This window comes from Diadema antillarum, unplaced genomic scaffold (assembly GCF_040938485.1).
Source record: "Diadema antillarum isolate AM-2024a unplaced genomic scaffold, OU_Dant_1.0 seq00000589_RagTag, whole genome shotgun sequence".
Taxonomy (NCBI): domain Eukaryota; kingdom Metazoa; phylum Echinodermata; class Echinoidea; order Diadematoida; family Diadematidae; genus Diadema; species Diadema antillarum.
The window spans coordinates 815,157-832,970 of NW_027271521.1; the positions used below are offsets into that span (position 1 = coordinate 815,157).

Genomic DNA, 17,814 nt, shown 5'->3' on the forward strand with positions numbered 1-17,814 from the left:
GAGCCCTGCCAGAAGACTAGCAAGAGGGGTGGCAAAGTGCCCATGGTTCAGGTGCCCATCATAGGTGAGCCATTCCAGCGAATTGCTCTAGATATAGTGGGGCCCCTGCCCAAATCAAAGAAGGGCAACATGTACATTCTAGTCATTTGTGACTACTCGACAACGTACCCAGAAGCAATTCCCCTTCGTTCCACCAATGCTGACAAGATTGCTGATGAGCTCATCAAGTTTTTCTCTCGGGTGGGGGTACCGCAAGAAATTCTCACCGACCAAGGTGCCAATTTCATGTCAAAACTGATGGTTCAAGTATGCGAGAGCTTAGGAATCGGGAAGATAAGGACAAGCCCCTATCACCCCAAAGTAATGGGCTGGTAGAACGGTTCTATTCCACACTGAAAGGGATGCTAAAGTCGTACATGGATGAGGGAAAAGGCAATTGGGATGAGCATCTTCCTTACGTACTGTTCGCATACCGGGAGGTTCCCCAAGAGTCCACAGGTTTCTTCCCATTCGAACTTTTGTATGGTTATCGTGTGAGGGGACCCCTAGATGTGTTAAAGGAGACATTGACAGGCAAAATCACTGAGGGAGAGGGAATCCTGTCATATGTAATGAACATGAGGACTAGATTGGTAGGGAACCTAGAGCTAGCGCACAAGAATTTGTCGGCAGCACAGACGCGACAAAAACTGTGGTATGACAAAGGAGCGCGTGCTTGCACGCTAGAGGTGGGGGATGAGGTGTTGGCGCTTCTCCCAACTTCGCTTCAGACGTCCCTGAGTGCAGACCTAGGAGCTGCTAGGCACCTCTGTGTTAACTCTTCTCACAATAATGTGAACCATGTCGAAGAAACTCTCTCAATAAAACCAGCAGGAATGGGCACCTTCATCATGAATGGCTTTTCGTGTGCTTTATGCCCTGTGCCTATCAGCTGAATGGTTGCGAGCGTTTTGGAGTGGTGTCTCTCTTCTGCGACGAAACAAATGAACTCCAACAGAGATATAGTTTCGTCACACCGGACATGCCAACAGGCAAGGAAGCACATTCTGTGGATGATCAGCCATAGTCGTGGTCCACGTAAAAGGTCTATCACCAACTTCCAACCCAACAGCTGGACCCTAAGCACAGCCCTGTTTTTCAATGAAGGGCACGGAGGGAGGGGGGACATTCCGGGAATCCCACACACATATATGGCAACAGCGGCAAACAGTATTATTCAAGTCCCGTACAACTGGGACAGTGGCTAACGCAAAGATGCCAACTTCTTGACATACAAAAATAGGTAGAATATCCTTATAAAATCAGATATTTGAGAGCAAAATCAGATTTTCATGAAATCTTGACACCACCACTAGCCCGTTGGCCCTGGGGCCGGTAAAACGTCAGAAAAAAAAAATGTTTCCCTGGTAAGAACGGGCAAGTAAATGTTGACACTTCATCAATATTGATGAAAAAAATTGTAATGTATCCACACATATCCCCATCCCCCATTTAGGCTTGTTATTCAATGTTATTGTAGGGGTTGCAAGAATTTAGTAGTACACCTTTCTATGTGATGAAGCGGTTTTCTGCAGTTTTCTGCCTTTACATTGACTTCCATTTTTTTTTTAATATTTGAGAGATGAATAGTCATACTTTCAAGCGATAATATGTTATCGTATTTCACTCTGTTTATCATACCAAATACAATAAAGTCATTTGGTTGGCATCTCTGCTAACTCCTCTGCCAAATGGAGCACACTCCCTTCTGCCACACATACTTAGGGCAAGTAGGCTGGACGAGTGAAACCCCTTCCCAGAACCTCCACATAAAGCCTATGTGACATGTGCCTTTACTTGGACAGGCAGTCACTGGACAGAAAATTTAAATCCCCATTGGGAGTTTCCTGCTACAATACATTACAAGAAGGAATGCAAAGTGTACTTCATAATGCATTTCTTCATGTATTTTTCATCATTTCACATTGACATTTAAATAAAACATGACCAATCACATCAGTTATTGTCTACACTGTTTTTTTTTCCATTACTGTTCAATTTCTTCTTTTTTTAAAGCATTTTTTGAACACAGAAAGAGTGAAATATCTCCTGATACAGAGTTTTAAAGTTCAGAGTTGTTACTTCCATGACACAGAGTTTCAATGAGGAAAGAATAACTGTCTTCATGATTAAACATGTATCAAAATGAGATGCCAATGTATCTGCACCCTCCCCCCCCCCCCCCCCCCCCCCCCCACCCTCAACAATCTGGGGGCCAGACAGCACCAGCCAGTGTTTTGTGAATGAATTTTAATAGAGACATGATGTGGGTGTGGTAAACAAGATACCACCTGAGGTATCCTTGGTCCCCATCCTGCTGTGGAGGAGGATGGGGGTGGGAGGGGGGGGGGTGGGAAGGGGTGGGTGTTGTCAGAGTTTCAATGTCCTTATCAATAATCACAAGGCTATGAGATGCTGGACTTACAATGACACGGTGTTGAGTAACAGACGGTATTTGAATTGTCACATGCAGAGATAAGGGAGTGTCTGAAGTTCCTTTTGAAAAACCCATGACTCAAATCCAATGACATTCCTTATTGCTGCACAACAAAACTGGATTAAAAGGGATGGGACTGATCGGGATTACATTGTTATTACACCTACGTGAGGATTGCCAATGCCATACTCACAGTATAGCCACATTATGGAAGAAAAAGAAAGAGCTGGTAGGAATATGGCTTCAGTAAGTCAAGGCAACATGCAAAAGCATAGACTAGGTTAAGTTTATAATGGTGATGCCGGGTTGACAAAAATTGACAGATAATTATCAAAAAAAAAAATACTGCTTAAACTCTCCAATCTCTAACTTCAAAATAAGTGGCAAAAGACAGTAATGTGGCTGATTAAATATCAGCTAAGGCAATGCCCATGGAGCTCCAACATGTGACGGCATGCTCAGAGTTGGTCTTTCGTAACGCTCTCAAGAGCAGTGACTGTCTTGAGTTGACCACAGAGTTGCAGAATTCTTCGTATTTACTCCTCACCTGGATTAACGGCAGTTAAACCCTCACCGTGCTCCGTCTGCTGATTGGCCCACAGGTTGGGGTGTTCTCTCTGCTAATTGGCCCACAGGTTGGAGTGCTCTCTCTGCTGATTGGCCCACAGGTTGGGGTGTTCTCTCTGCTGATTGGCCCACAGGTTGGGGTGTTCTCTCAGCTGATTGGCCCACAGGTTGGGGTGTTCTCTCTGCTAATTGGCCCACAGGTTGGGGTGTTCTCTCAGCTGATTGGCCCACAGGTTGGGGTGTTCTCTCTCCTGATTGGCCCACAGGTTGGGGTGTTCTCTTTGCTGATTGGCCCACAGGTTGGGGTGTTCTCTCTGCTAATTGGCCCACAGGTTGGAGTGCTCTCTCTGCTGATTGGCCCACAGGTTGGAGTGTTCTCTCTGCTGATTGGACAACAGGTTGGAGTGCTCTCTCTGCTGATTGGCCCACAGGTTGGGATGTTCTCTCTGCTGATTGGCCCACAGGTTGGGGTGTTCTCTCTGCTGATTGGCCCACAGGTTGGAGTGCTCTCTCTCCTGACTGGCCCACAGGTTGGAGTGTTCTCTCTGCTAATTGGCCCACAGGTTGGAGTGCTCTCTCTGCTGATTGGCCCACAGGTTGGGGTGTTCTCTCTGCTAATTGGCCCACAGGTTGGAGTGCTCTCTCTGCTGATTGGCCCACAGGTTGGGGTGCTCTCTCTGCTGATTGGCCCACAGGTTGGAGTGCTCTCTCTGCTGATTGGCCCACAGGTTGGAGTGTTCTCTCTGCTAATTGGCCCACAGGTTGGAGTGCTCTCTCTGCTGATTGGCCCACAGGTTGGAGTGTTCTCTCTGCTGATTAGCACACAGGTTGGGGTGTTCTCTCTGCTGATTGGCCCACAGGTTGGGATGTTCTCTCTGCTAATTGGCCCACAGGTTGGAGTGCTCTCTCTGCTGATTGGCCCACAGGTTGGAGTGTTCTCTCTGCTAATTGGCCCACAGGTTGGAGTGCTCTCTCTGCTGATTGGCCCACAGGTTGGAGTGTTCTCTCTGCTGATTAGCACACAGGTTGGGGTGTTCTCTCTGCTGATTGGCCCACAGGTTGGAGTGTTCTCTCTGCTGATTGGCCCACAGGTTGGGGTGTTCTCTCTGCTGATTGGCACAGATCTCTAGGAACGTACATCAATTGAGTCGAGATCACCATCCTCCCTTATTCCTGTTGGACTGAGGCACATTCCTATTCCCGGACGGGCTTGCCAATCTACAACAAGGTCAAGTACGGATGAAGTACTGGATGTTGATGTTAACCCATTGAGGATGGGCAGATTTTGCAACAACGCGCATTTTCCATAGATGCTTGCTGAGTATACCAGAGACTCATCTTCAACGAGTTAAAAAATTTGGCAATTTAAGTTGAGTGCCTCGGCAAAACCAAGGGTTAAGGCAGTCATCTGGGGCTGATTCAGACCAGCCCGTTCTTGGCGAGGTTCCGCCACTTGTCCTTGAGCTGGACGTTCGTCCGGTTGTCGAACTTGAACGAGAGCAGGATCTCCATCCACCGCCCGGTCCCGTACCGCTCCACTCCTTTCCGCAAGTTCTCCACCTCCTCGTCACTCCACGGCCGGCGCAACCGGGCAAACTCCTCTCGCTTCCCAGGGCTGGCTTTCGCCCCCTGTGCCGTCATCGCCCCCTGCGCTGTCATCGCCATGTGGCTCCTGTAAGACGAATTTGCAGAGACAGCAACACCACAATTACATGTCTTGGGAGAACAACGACCTTCTTACTCTGTATGGCACGATGTGCCCAATAGATATTATTCACCGACTACTCCTATTTTTCCTGAGGTGTATCACAGTAGGTAATTGTCATTCACTTGCTTCCCACTGTGAAATGTGTGCGTATGTGTGTTTGTGTGGTCTGGGAAAAAGAGAGGTAGGGGTGAGGGAAACTTATAATGAGAGGAAATGGGAGAAGATATGGGCTTACATGTGTATTAGGGTTTCTTTTAATGACCACAATTTCCATTTGTATCTCCTTTCCTTCTGAATAATTTTGGTGTACTTTTTCTTTGTGACAAGAATATGAAGAAACAAGAATTTTTTTTTTTTTCAAATAATGCAATTTGCCCGCCTACCTTGAGCAAACTATCATATGTCCACTTGAAGCATCTTACAAGAATGTGTGTGTATGTGTATGTATGTGTGTATGTGTGTGTGCGTGTGTGCATGTGTGTGTGTGTGTGTGTGTGCGTGTGTGTGTGTATGTGTATGTGTGTGTGTGTGTGTGTGTGTGTGTGTGTGTGTGTGTGTGTGTGTGCATGTGTGTGTGTATGTGTATTGTGTGTGTATGTGTGTGTGTATGTGTGTGTGTGTGTGTGCGTGTGTGTATGTGTGTGTGTGTGTGTGTATGTGTGTGTATGTGTGTGTGTGTGTATGTGTGTGTGTATGTATGTGTGTGTGTATGTGTGTGTGTATGTGTGTGTGTATGTGTGTGTGTATGTGTGTGTGTGTGTGTGTATGTGTGTGTGTGTATGTGTGTGTGTATGTGTGTGTGTGTATGAAAGACAGAGACAGAAAGACAGAGACAGAAAGAGAGATAGAGAGAGAGAGAGAGAGAGAGAGAGAGAGAGCACCTTGCTTTGTACAGACAGGGCTATCACTTCCCAGGAGTAACTCATCTCATTACCCCAGTAAAATACAAATAAACTAGATATATCGCTACGGCGACTGATATGCCTCCGCCATAATGCATGGTTCTCCTAATAGGTCTATAGTACAATGTCTTGACAATGTGTGATGACATTTTCAAACAATTGGCAAAATATCAAAATGACCGGTTTGACACAAATGTGCTGAATGTTCACTTTCCTAGAACTAGGTTCAATTGGATGAATGATTAAAATGTCAGAGAGCAGGTATTTGAGGAACTGATGATTTTTACTTGACTTTTGACCCTTTTATAAGTTTATGCATTGAGTAATTTTTCAAGGTATTGAGAAAAAGTATAATTTCAGTCATCAAATGGGAAAATAGCATTATCTAAACCTGGCCTTTGACCTTTGACCTCACAGTTCCAAAGAGAATCACTGTTAGGTTGAACATGCATAAATATGTAAGTTTCATGATGATACCTTGAGTTACTTTTGAGATATGGAGGAAAAAGTGCAATTCAGCACTTTCACTTGACCTTTGACCTTTTGACCTTTGACCTTTTGGCAAGAAACTTCCCACAGAATATATATTGGGTAATACATGTATACATCAAGTTAAAAAAAAAAACAACCTTCATTCATTGCATAAATATAAGGAAAGTAGTGATATTTTGAGGAGTTGACCTTGACCTTTGACCCCCTGACCTTTGACCCATGACCCCCAACTTCCCTAGATAATCACTGCCCATCGGTACAAGCATATATACTAAGTTCCATGAAGATACCTTGAACCATTTGCGAGATATGGAGAAAAACATGAAATTTCAATTTTTTTTTCACAAAATAACCTGTGACCTTTGACCTTTGACCCTGTGACCCTAAAATCCACACATAGTATTATCCCCCAAGGATATACCTCATACCAAGTTTGATGTAAAACCACCACACGGTTCTTGAGATATCGACAAAAACAAAACGGGACGGACGGACGTACGTACGTACGTACGGACGGACGGACGGACGGACGGACGGACGACCCGAAAACATAATGCCTCCAGCCACTTTGTTGCGGAGGCATAAAAATCTGAAAAACAGAAGGTGCTTGTGGATGCTACTGAGTGTGTTTGTCTCTCTAGGGGCCCGTTGCATAAAAGTTACAATTATGGTAACTTTGCCATCCAATGGTAATTACCATGGCAACAATACTCAACAGCAAATCAAAATCAAGAATTCCATGGAAGTTACCATTGGATGGCAAAGTTACCATAATAGTAACTTTTATGCAACGGGCCCCAGAAAGACCCAAACTTACTTCTTTGCGGGGCTCTCCGCCTCAGAATTCGACGATGATGAGGAAGGCCTCTTCTTCTCAGCTGTAGAAGTAAGAGAAGGCAATATATTTTATGTGATCTTATGCTCATGCTAAAATCCTGCAAGGTTTTTGGCAAAACTTTGATATGGTTGCCAGAGTCAAAGACTTCAATGTGAACTCTAGTGATCAACTTAACACTACACTGCTGTAATTCATAGAAAAAAAAAACTGAAAAAAAAAGATCAGTTTCTCTTGTTGCTCCAAGGATATAACAAGAGACCCGCGGGTCTAGCGCTCACCTGAGTATCGCAAGTTCACCTTTCACGCAGTCACGAATCTAAATTATTCACAGCTCTACCAAAATTTGACCAGGCATTCTCAAGTAGAAGATGAAACTGTACAATAAGGGCCCAAATTTTTAAAGATTCCTTAATTTGGGGGGGGGGGGGGGATTGGGGCCCCCTGGGGCCCTCTGGGTGGGGCATGGTGCCCATTTTTATAAATTGAGATCCTGACCCCCTAGGGATGCTACCTGCCAAGTTTGATGAAAATACATCATGAGGTTTTCAGGAAGAAGATGAAAATGTACAATTCAGGTCCCCATTTGGACCTTCCCAACCAACCCCCCCCCCCCCCCCCTGCCCCCAAGAGGGGCACCCCTTGATCTCCTATGAACAAACTTGAAAATACAGTCATTAATGTACTCACTCATAGTATTATCTTACCTCTATAACTTCTGATTCTAGAGAAGATTTTTAAAGATTCCTTCATTTTGGGGGTTTGGGGCCCCCCTGGGGGCCCCCTGGGTGGGGAATGGTGCCCATTTTAAGAAATTGAAATCCTAACTCCCTAGGGATGCTACCTGCCAAGTTTGGTGAAAATGGGTCATGGGGTTCTCAAGAAGAAGATAAAAATGTACAATTTAGGCCCCATTAGGACCCCTCCTCACCCCCCTCCCCTGGGTCCCAAGGGGGGCATCCCTGATTCTGCCATGAACAAACTTGAAACTACAGTTATCAATGTACAAACTCATAGTATTAACTTAGCTCTATCACTTCTGGTTCTGGAGAAGAAGATTTTTACAGATTCCTTAAGTTTGGGGCGTTTGGGCCCCCTGGGGGCCCCCTGGGTGGGGCATGGTGCCCATTTTAACAAATTGAGTTCCTAACCCCCTAGGGATGCTACCTGCCAAGTTTGGTGAAAATGGGTAATGGGGTTCTCAAGAAGAAGATGAAAATGTACAATTTAGGCCCCATTAGAACCCCTCCCCACCCCCCTCCCCTGGGTCCCAAGGGGGGCACCCCTAATTTTGCCATGAACAAACTTGAAACTACAGTCATCAATGTACTAACTCATAGTATTAACTTAGCTCTATCACTTCTGGTTCTAGAGAAGAAGATTTTTACAGATTCCTTAATTTTGGGGGGTTTGGGCCCCCCTGGGGGCCCCCTGGGTGGGGCATGGTGCCCATTTTAACAAATTGAGTTCCTAACCCCCTAGGGATGCTACCTGCCAAGTTTGATGAAAATCGGTCTTGGGGTTTTCAAGAAGAAGATGAAAATGTAAAAAGTTTACGCACGACGCACGACGGACGACGGACGACGGACGACGGACGACGCACGACGCACGACGCACGACGCACGACGCACGACGCACGACGGACGCCGGACGAAGGGCGATCGCAATAGCTCACTTGAGCCTTTGGCTCAGGTGAGCTAAAAACAAGTCATTCCTTGTGTGAAACTATGTGCTTCTTTGCTCAACTATAAGTCTCAGTGGTCAACAAGATGAAAACGAAAATAAATTTGGCAGTAGCTAAAAAATCTGTTACTAAGATACATATAGTAGTTAGATAAACATATAACAACACCAAAACAACATTAACCCATTGAGGACAGGCTGATTTTGCTACAACACGCATTTCCCATGGACACCTGACTGAGTATATTCAGGACTCGTCGGTAATGGGTTAAAAGATTGACAAGGAAAGAGAAACATACATTCACATACTGGGTAAAACATATTTTTTCCCCCCTTTTCACGACAGAAATAGTACCTACCTTTTTGGCCGACTGATGACGAGGTTTTAGTGGGTGAAGGAGAGTGCTGGGAGACCTGAAAGCAGGAAAACAGAGTGTTAAACTTATAGGACAATCACCCCTCTCTCATGCAATGTTTTTTTTAACACACACACATCATAAAAGCCAAGCCCTGTTAGCTGCAAACAACAGCAGCAGCAGCAACAGCAACAGCAACAACAGCAGCAGCAACAACGGCAACAACAACTGCAACAACAACAACAACAACAACAACAACAACAACACCAACACCACCACCATTAACAACAACAACAACAACACAAACAACAACCTAATATGATGTAGGGAGTAGAATGCTATTCAAAAAAAAAGTGAAGGACGATGCAGTCTAGATGGTGATGTTCTCTGGCCGTGGTAAGAACATACTGCATCCCAGAGCCTAAATGGTCCCTCCCACCTTTCTTTTTCCAAGAGAAACTGACGGATATCAATATCCCAAATGAGAAAGGAAACAAAGCAATTGATTCATACTTCTGTTGACTCTTTGGCAGTCCCGTCTGCATCCTTTCCTGTCGAGAGCCGGGAATGTTTCTCTTGACTGATGCCGCCATCTTTAGACAATTTCGCCTTCTCCCGCTCCAATTCCCCGCATTTCCGAGATACCTGAAACAAAGTCGAGATGAAAAGTGACAATGTTTTTGGAGTATGTACAGAGTACTGTAAAACTAGTAATGCTTGTGCGCATTTTAATTTCACATATTTTGCAAGAGCCGAAATTTAGGAGGTGATTGCATGTGAAAGTTCTTGTCTACATTCTATGCACTGAATGCCAGTGGCAGTTCATGAAAATTTCATGCCGCGAAAGAGGCCGTCAGCTCCAATTCATGAAAATTTCACACCGTGAAATGATCTTGCTCTACAGTACATGTACATGGTATTACCAAAGACTTCTCTTCCTCATTTACGTCGACACACAAACTTTTAAATATTCCATATCAGGCATAATGATTGTTATAATCAACAATTTATACACAAAAGGCCAGGTCAGATGAAATGAAAATTGATATTTATGTTTCTTTCTTCTTTTTTTCAAATGGGCAACCAACCGAAGGAAAAAAATTTAGTGTGGAGCCTTGCTATACATTCTGCTGCTCTGAGAGAGTAATTTTGTTGCACTATCCTAAATAACTTGAACAAATACATATCAAATTAATACTAAGTCCATAAAACATATCAATCTAATGCAGTGCACTCCCGTTGTAACGAATATGGTTATTACAAAATTCTGGATACAATGAAGTAAAATTCAGAGCCAAAAATTATCATCTAGATATCTTTACACACTTTATTTATTTGAATATAACAACATTTCAATTTAACGAAAGAAAACTGCCTGCCTCAAGGATTTTGTTAAAACAGGAGTCGCCTGTAAAATAATTTACTCAACAGAATAATTTGTTACTGTATATATGCCATACATTTGCGAATCAGGACTTCCGGACAATTTTGTGAGTCATTAAATTCACGACTGTGGAGTACAGGACTAAAGGGAAAATGTATGCGTGCACGTTACATTCATGTCAGGATCAGAGTTAGTATTTTCATGTGTTTTTACATTTGCAAATAGCACCCAACTCGTGAAATTCACGAAAATAAAAACCTCACGAAATTAGAAATATTCGGCACATACAGTAGTTTCTGGTGAAACAACTCCACTCACTTCCAGTAGGAAAGGCTCAGTCTGACAGCACTGGAGTTTGGCAAGGGTGGGCAGGACACGCTGGTGGAACTCCTCCAAACAGGTGTCTGAGCTGGGCGGACTCGTCTCGCCGCTGGCCAAACGACGCAAGTCTGCTACGTGATCCTGGGAGTAATTATTCAAACATACGTGTCATTGGAAGAGCAGGGAATCACATTCAAGGCTCAAAACTCAGAACTTACAGTAAAAATAATGATATGAATCCAGTAAAAGTTGTTATTTTCATACAGATATTTTCACAAATACGGATGTCACAGACATTTTGGCCAGATGTTATTTAGTCAAGTCTGCACAAATATTGTTAGGGACAGCCTTTTTGTTGACCAGGTATGTACGAATTTGAGGATTACATTGCTGATATTTAATTGTGAACAACATAGCTATGAGAGTTTCTTCACTTTGTCTCCCTCTACAAATTAAATTTGTTAAGATCGCAACTGCTGATCTGTAAATTAACAAACATGTCGGAAAAAAGGAACCAGTGGGACTCGAACCTGTCATCTACTGCTTTCCGGGCAGCGACACTACCACCAGGCTGTCCCTGGTTGCCGGCAGTGACACAATGAACATGGAACAAATACCCAAGCTCCGAAATTCCGACATTGTTATGTTAAGTAGTCCAAGGCGGACAAGGCATATTAAATGAAAGAAAGATATTATTCAGAGGGGTGAAGGTTCAGGTGATAGTTTCTTCACTTTATCTCCCTCTACAAATTAAATTTGTTAAGATTGCAACTGCTGATCTGTAAACTAACAAACATGTCGGAAAAAAAGGAACCAGTGGGACTCGAACCTGTCATCTACTGATGAAATGTTAATTTACAGATCAGTAGTTGCGATCTTAACAAATTTAATTTGTAGAGCATGGAGACAAAGTGAAGAAACTCTCACCTGAACCTTCACCCCTCTGAATAATATCTTTCTTTCAATATACTGTAGATATGGCTTTGTTTTGGTAGATGTAATTTTGAATTGATTCATCCATTCTTTCACTGTATCATAAGAAAAAGGCTGAATAAATCGCACCATCTACAAATGTAAGGGAAAAAAAATTTGTAAAGGTTAAGTAAAAAGAAACAAATAGAAATGAAAATAAAGTTCAATGAACAATCATTAACGATTAATGATACGCGGTGATACGCAGTGATGCGCAGTGTTACGCGGTGACACCTCAAATTTTTCCTCAGTAGAAACATATCGGGTAGTGGCCGATGCGCGGTGATGCGAGGTGCTCTGTCGTCCACCTTTTGAGGTGGTCGATGCGCGGTGATGCAAGGGACGATTTTCAGTAGAAACACACCAGGTAGCAAAATTCGCGGTCTACCGGAAATCTCAAATTATTGGGAGCTTTCGCCCCGCGCTTTTCAATCGGTTCATCGCACACTCCAACACTTGTGTGTACACAGCGACTGTAGTTAAGTTTTGCACGTATCATGCCTTGTACACTGTACCAACTCCTACTAAATATGAGGTGGTGGTACATGTGAATTGCGTGCTTTCATCGTCTATTGTTTGCATGCCCAACAGCCTATCATCATATTGATTATAGGCTCTACTATACTCTGCTCTGATTTTACACTGCGTTCATTTTCCCATAAAATCGTACCGTCTCAAAGTTGTAGATTCCCTAATTCGTTTTCGCTGGAATACTAACATTAGTATGTCGGAGCCCCGGGAGAGCATTGACTGGACCCACGACCTGCAACGATTTCTAATAACCAAGTGGCAGGAAATGTTGTTGAGGGGCATTTTGGACGGAAAGACTAAACGAAATTCAGTGGCCTACCACAAAATGGCAGAGGCAGTGGTAGCGCAAGCAGGGCTTGTGATTACTGTGACCTGAAAATATACGACTTCCGGATTCACCGCATTTAGTACGTCACCTCGCATCACCGCATATTTTATCGCTCAGTAGAAACAGCTCGAGTGGTCGTAAAATACGAGGTGATGCAGAGGACAAAATTCGCGGTGATGTGAGGTGATGCGAGATGATGCGAGGTGCTCTCAGTAGAAACACGCTCAATGACTACAAATACTTGGTACCAAAGAGATCGACAGTGGTCTCTAAAATTCCTCACTTTTTCTTCATCGGTCACCTGGGCATCATCTGGCCACAGTCTGGCTATAAGTTTCTCTGCTTGGGACTGCTGCTTTCTCTCCAACAGAAATAATACTGCCTGAAGAAGAGAGAAATATATATGACACAACATGTAATTTTGCAGTAGGGATCTTACTCAATATTACTGAGAGGTTAATTATATGGGTGTTGATTTTGGCAAGGCAAGATGGTGTAAGTTAGATTCTTATAAATAGATCTTGTGATATGAAACAATTTTACTACTTAATCCTCATCGCAGTATGATGAATATTCAGTGACCCAATGATGCAAAACTGCACAATTATTTCTAGCATCAGAGAAACTGTACTACAAACCAACTGAAAAAAAAAATCAACAGGAAATAAGTAAAATTATATACCTATGAAATTTAAAATGCATTACCAATCTTCAGAAGCCCTTTCTAAGCATAATGCATAGTAACTGTCATTAAATTAGCATGTGACTGCAGTGTCTGTTTGGTAGTTCATCCACATATGCTTTGCTCAATAAACATCACTACTCTTTAAGTGTTTCTATTGAAAACATGAAATATTGAAACAATTTGTTCTCACACATAAACATACTCCAGACCACGGCTGCAAACACTTATCCATCAAAATCAGGGAGATTCCAAAGAGCAATCAGGGACATATGTGTACAGTCATATTTGGACTGAAGAAATAGCTTTGACTTAGAGCAAATTTGACTTAAGAGGGATTAAAATCGTCATATTTGGACTGAAGAAATAGCTTTGACTTAGAGCAAATTTGACTTAAGAGGGAATAGAAAATAAAGAGGGCTTGAAAAGACCTATGACTTAGGTGATTATTCAACTTATGTGAGGTTGACTTATTAAAGCAAGATTGACTGAACTTGTGTGCTACATTCATCTCAATGGGCAAAAAATAATTTCAGAGTCAGGGAGATTTTTATATTCTCTTGAATCCAGACATCTAAATCAAATATCAGAGTTTTCAGGAGTCTCCTGCAGAATCAGTAAGACTTTCATTTGGCAACTCTGGATGGAATATTCATGACGTTGTAAAATGAATTATCAGCGAGACTTGTAAAGGGTGCCTGCACCTTTTACAAAAATAATTTCCATGACTTTTCCATAACTTTCCCATTTACAATCTTAGAAATCCAGGACCCTTTTTTCAGACAGTAACTTCATGAGAAAACAAGCGGTTAGGTATTAAATAAATGAAAATCACTTACTGGGAGATAATTATGAGCATCCATGCAAAGGGACGCTGTGTATACCATCCAAACATTGTAGCCTAACAAGTTTTTATTTGATGAAATTTTTCCCTTGAAAGCAAAATTACACTGAAAAAAAAAGAAGATCACTGAAATGCAAAAGATATACAAATTTACAAATTTCAATGGCTTTTCCATGACTTGTCCATGCCTGGAAGAACATTTTAAAAATTCCATGACTTTTCCATGTTTTTCAAGACTGCAGCTAGGAACCCTGCTTGTACCTGGACTTGGACCTCCTTGAGCATTGCAGCGACATCACATTTCAGTTGGCCTTCGTCGAGACAATCTCTCAGCTTCTCCACCGTGTTTACGGCCTGCTCCAAAGGGCTACCACACCCTTCATAATTTTCCTCCAAGGCAGGACTGGCGTCTGCGTGGTGGGCATCGGCCAAGTGGCAAAGGAGCTCGATGAAAAGAGTCTGCTGTATCCGACGTTGATCACCGTCCATGTGCAGCAAAATCCCTGCAGAGAACATATTGCATGTATCATATATCAAGGCTCACTACCAACAGTTTTCTCTTGCTCTGGTGTATGGTGGCTTGTTTGGGCCTCTAAGTGCTTAGATTATATATGAAATTTTGATGGCATGATAAAGAAAATGTATTGGCCCAAAATAAAAGAAAACAAAACTGCCCATTTTGAATCTTCGTTGGGCGACCAAAAGATAATCTCTTTGGAAATTAGGCAGCTCGACATCACTTTTTAGTGGCCCTGGGAGGGGCACCGTTAATGTTGAGCCCTGCTATCAAGCCGCTGCGGTGCGCCACTGACTGCTGCCTGGGCCGGTGCAACTCGTTAGCTGGCTGGCTGCTGGCTGTCAATGGTGGAATCGAAACACAACAAACCCAAGGTGGGTCTTTGGTTAGTATCAGTAAATGACCAAAATAGCAAGACCTTCTTCGAGAAAACTTGCAGTTAACCCTAAAGGGGCCGGGCTTTTTTGGCTATGCTCAGACCGGGGAGGGATGGATTCCGCCCCCCCCCCCCCCCTGTCTAGACAAGAACTACTTTCTTTTGGCGATTGAGCACTTTAAATTATAGCCCTATTATCGGTACCTCATTCACTGTATGCAAAGGTGATATCCCATGAACCAACACGCACTGAGCAGCTGGCGAGCTTTTCTTGCTAGCTGCACGGAACACCGTTTGACAAATGATAAGGTCACAAGAAGCCCGCCTCACTCACTGCGCTTCTGCTGCAGAGCTGATCACATTGAACACTGTGTGATCGCAATTTCGCATGCCTTTGCTCTCCACGGCAGGATTATAAAGCTTTACATAATCTATGCAATGTTGCATCGCAGAAAATTGCCATGATCATGGCGCAAAATGTGAGAAAGTTGGCAGTAGTCTGCTATACAATAGATTCCATTTTTGAACATCCTATATTCCTAGCTTGCGCCAGCTCGCCACAATAGTTACTTGAATATTTTTATGCCTCCTTCATCCATCCCGATCCGACCCCATCACAAATCGCGCAAACCAACCACCGCGAGCGAGGTTTATGTGTGTGTGTGTCCATGTACAATTGTAGTGGCTGCCCATAAATCGGTAGCTATACACACTTCGCACTGTGTCTGGTCAGGCTCGTTAAACGGTAACTGTGTAGATGAAATAAAACACTAACAGACTGACGACTCGGGATAAGATTTTGGGTTCTTTATCATTTGGATATTTCACAGAATAATTTCGCCAACGCCACGAGTGGACATATTTCTTCTGCAATAGGTTAATTAGTGATCCCCTGCTTAAGATATAACGCAGAATTCATTCATTTAAAATAGATCTAAATCTAAATCATGATTGAAGCACAGAAGTTTACCACTTGTTGCATTCCGTTGTGTGCGTGCAAGCACAGCACCCTGCTTGTCTCGGAGTCTGCTCGCGCTCGATCACAGTGCGCCGTGCAGGGACATGGCATGATGGGGAAGGGCGTTAGAGCAACCATGTGGCGTACCGTCGCCGGCCGTATGTGCTTTCATCACGCACACACGTTGACACATTCATACACACTGTGAAATCTCACACACATCAGTTCGGGAAACCCACTCACAAGGGGGGCCCCTCCTTATAAGTAACCCGTCCCCCTTATAAGTAACCCCGTCCCCCTTATAAGTAACCCCGTCCCCCTTATAAGTAACCCCCGAGGCACCCCTTATAAGGAGTCTCCACGCTTTTTTGCAATGCAACGCGAAAATGAAAGGACTGCGGCAATTCGCTTGATTATGTCCATAAAGCTTCACAAGTTTCCTAGTTACTCACAAAATTTGAGCAAAATCGGTTTGAGGCATCATATCTAAAATCATGGATTTAAATGCGATGTCAAACGACCCATGCGAATGCTGAAATGCGAGCGATTACTGGCGTGAGTGTCGCCAGGCGCGGCGGCGCGGCAATGCTTGAGTGCAGACGTGGCGACTGAGTACGGAGACTTTCATACCGATTTTGCTCAAATTTCGTGAGTAACTAGGAAACTTGTGAAGCTTTATGGACATAATCAAGCGAATTGCCGCAGTCCTTTCATTTTCGCGTTGCATTGCAAAAAAGCGTGGAGACTCCTTATAAGGGGTGCCCCGGGGGTTACTTTTAAGGGGGACGGGGTTACTTATAAGGGGGACGGGTTACTTATAAGGAGGGGCCCCCCTTGTGAGTGGGTTTCCCGAACTGACATGCACACTGTGAAATCTCACACACATGCACACAGTACAGTGCTGGAAGACACGCTATCAAACCCGCAGTGCCCAGACCTGATTTGAGTGATGATGGGTAGGCCTAACGACTACTGTAAAAGTGGATATTTTCGCGTGACTAATTTTTCGCGCTTGGCCTGGTCAAAAGAGTTTCGCGTGTTTTTAATTCCGCGGAATCAAGACATCACGCACAGGCACATATGGCAAGCAAAAATATTCGCGTGCTTTTGTTTTCGCGTTTGTTTCTGGTTGCGCGAAATGCGCGAAAATTTGAACACCGCGAAAATTTCCACTTTTACAGTAACATGATACTGTGTTACTCGAATTCGCACGCACTGCTCGATTAGGGTAAAATCTCACACTGATAATATAGGGCGCAGGGCCGTAAAGTGGACAATTTCCTTTCTTTCTTCTTTTATTTGGCTTGGAATCTAGAGACTCTAGATGGAAAGGAAGCACCGCGGCCGTAAATATTGGTAAAAAAAAAAATACACTAACATAAACATTAAAACCCAGTGATATTAGACCACACACATATCATAATTACTGGGACTAAGTATAGATCTACCTCGACTACAGTAGCTGATGGTCAACTTTTATCAGTTTTATTTCTCTAAGTCTTACCCGCTAACAAAGCTCTGTTAGACTGCGCATCCACTGTCCGTTTATCTTTGAATTCTTGCCAAAATATACTCGCGACATAATCGAATATCCAGCCAAAAGTCCGTGACCTGGCGCTCTCAATGTTAGTTTTGGCGTTCATCGCGAAATCTTTTTGCCAGCTGTTTCACATGCACACGCCACACACCTTATTACACTACGTTCGTTGCATGCTGCTTGCGTGTGCCATAAACAAAATGTGTTTGCGTGATACGCTATCACTTCCAGGTCACATATCATTCCTCGCTCGCGCTCGTCGATGGACGATTGCTGCAGGATCGAGTCGGCGATTACTAGTAGCTGAGTACGCATGTTTGCGTGCGGGGGGCAGCGGGGGGATCG

General features: G+C 43.6%; 1 protein-coding gene across 1 annotated transcript; it reads right to left on the minus strand.

Moving 5' to 3' along the window:
- Positions 1–4,122: 4,122 nt before the first annotated feature.
- Positions 4,123–17,784, minus strand: LOC139735635 (uncharacterized). Its single transcript, XM_071646385.1, has 9 exons — positions 17,706–17,784; positions 14,847–14,936; positions 14,343–14,584; positions 12,839–12,937; positions 10,722–10,865; positions 9,533–9,664; positions 9,023–9,077; positions 6,963–7,023; positions 4,123–4,715 (listed from the first exon to the last, which is right to left on the minus strand). The coding sequence occupies exons 1-9, from the start codon at positions 17,782–17,784 to the stop codon at positions 4,463–4,465; spliced, it is 1,155 nt and encodes a 384-aa protein (XP_071502486.1). The 3' UTR covers positions 4,123–4,462.
- Between the last annotated feature and the right edge of the window lie 30 nt (positions 17,785–17,814).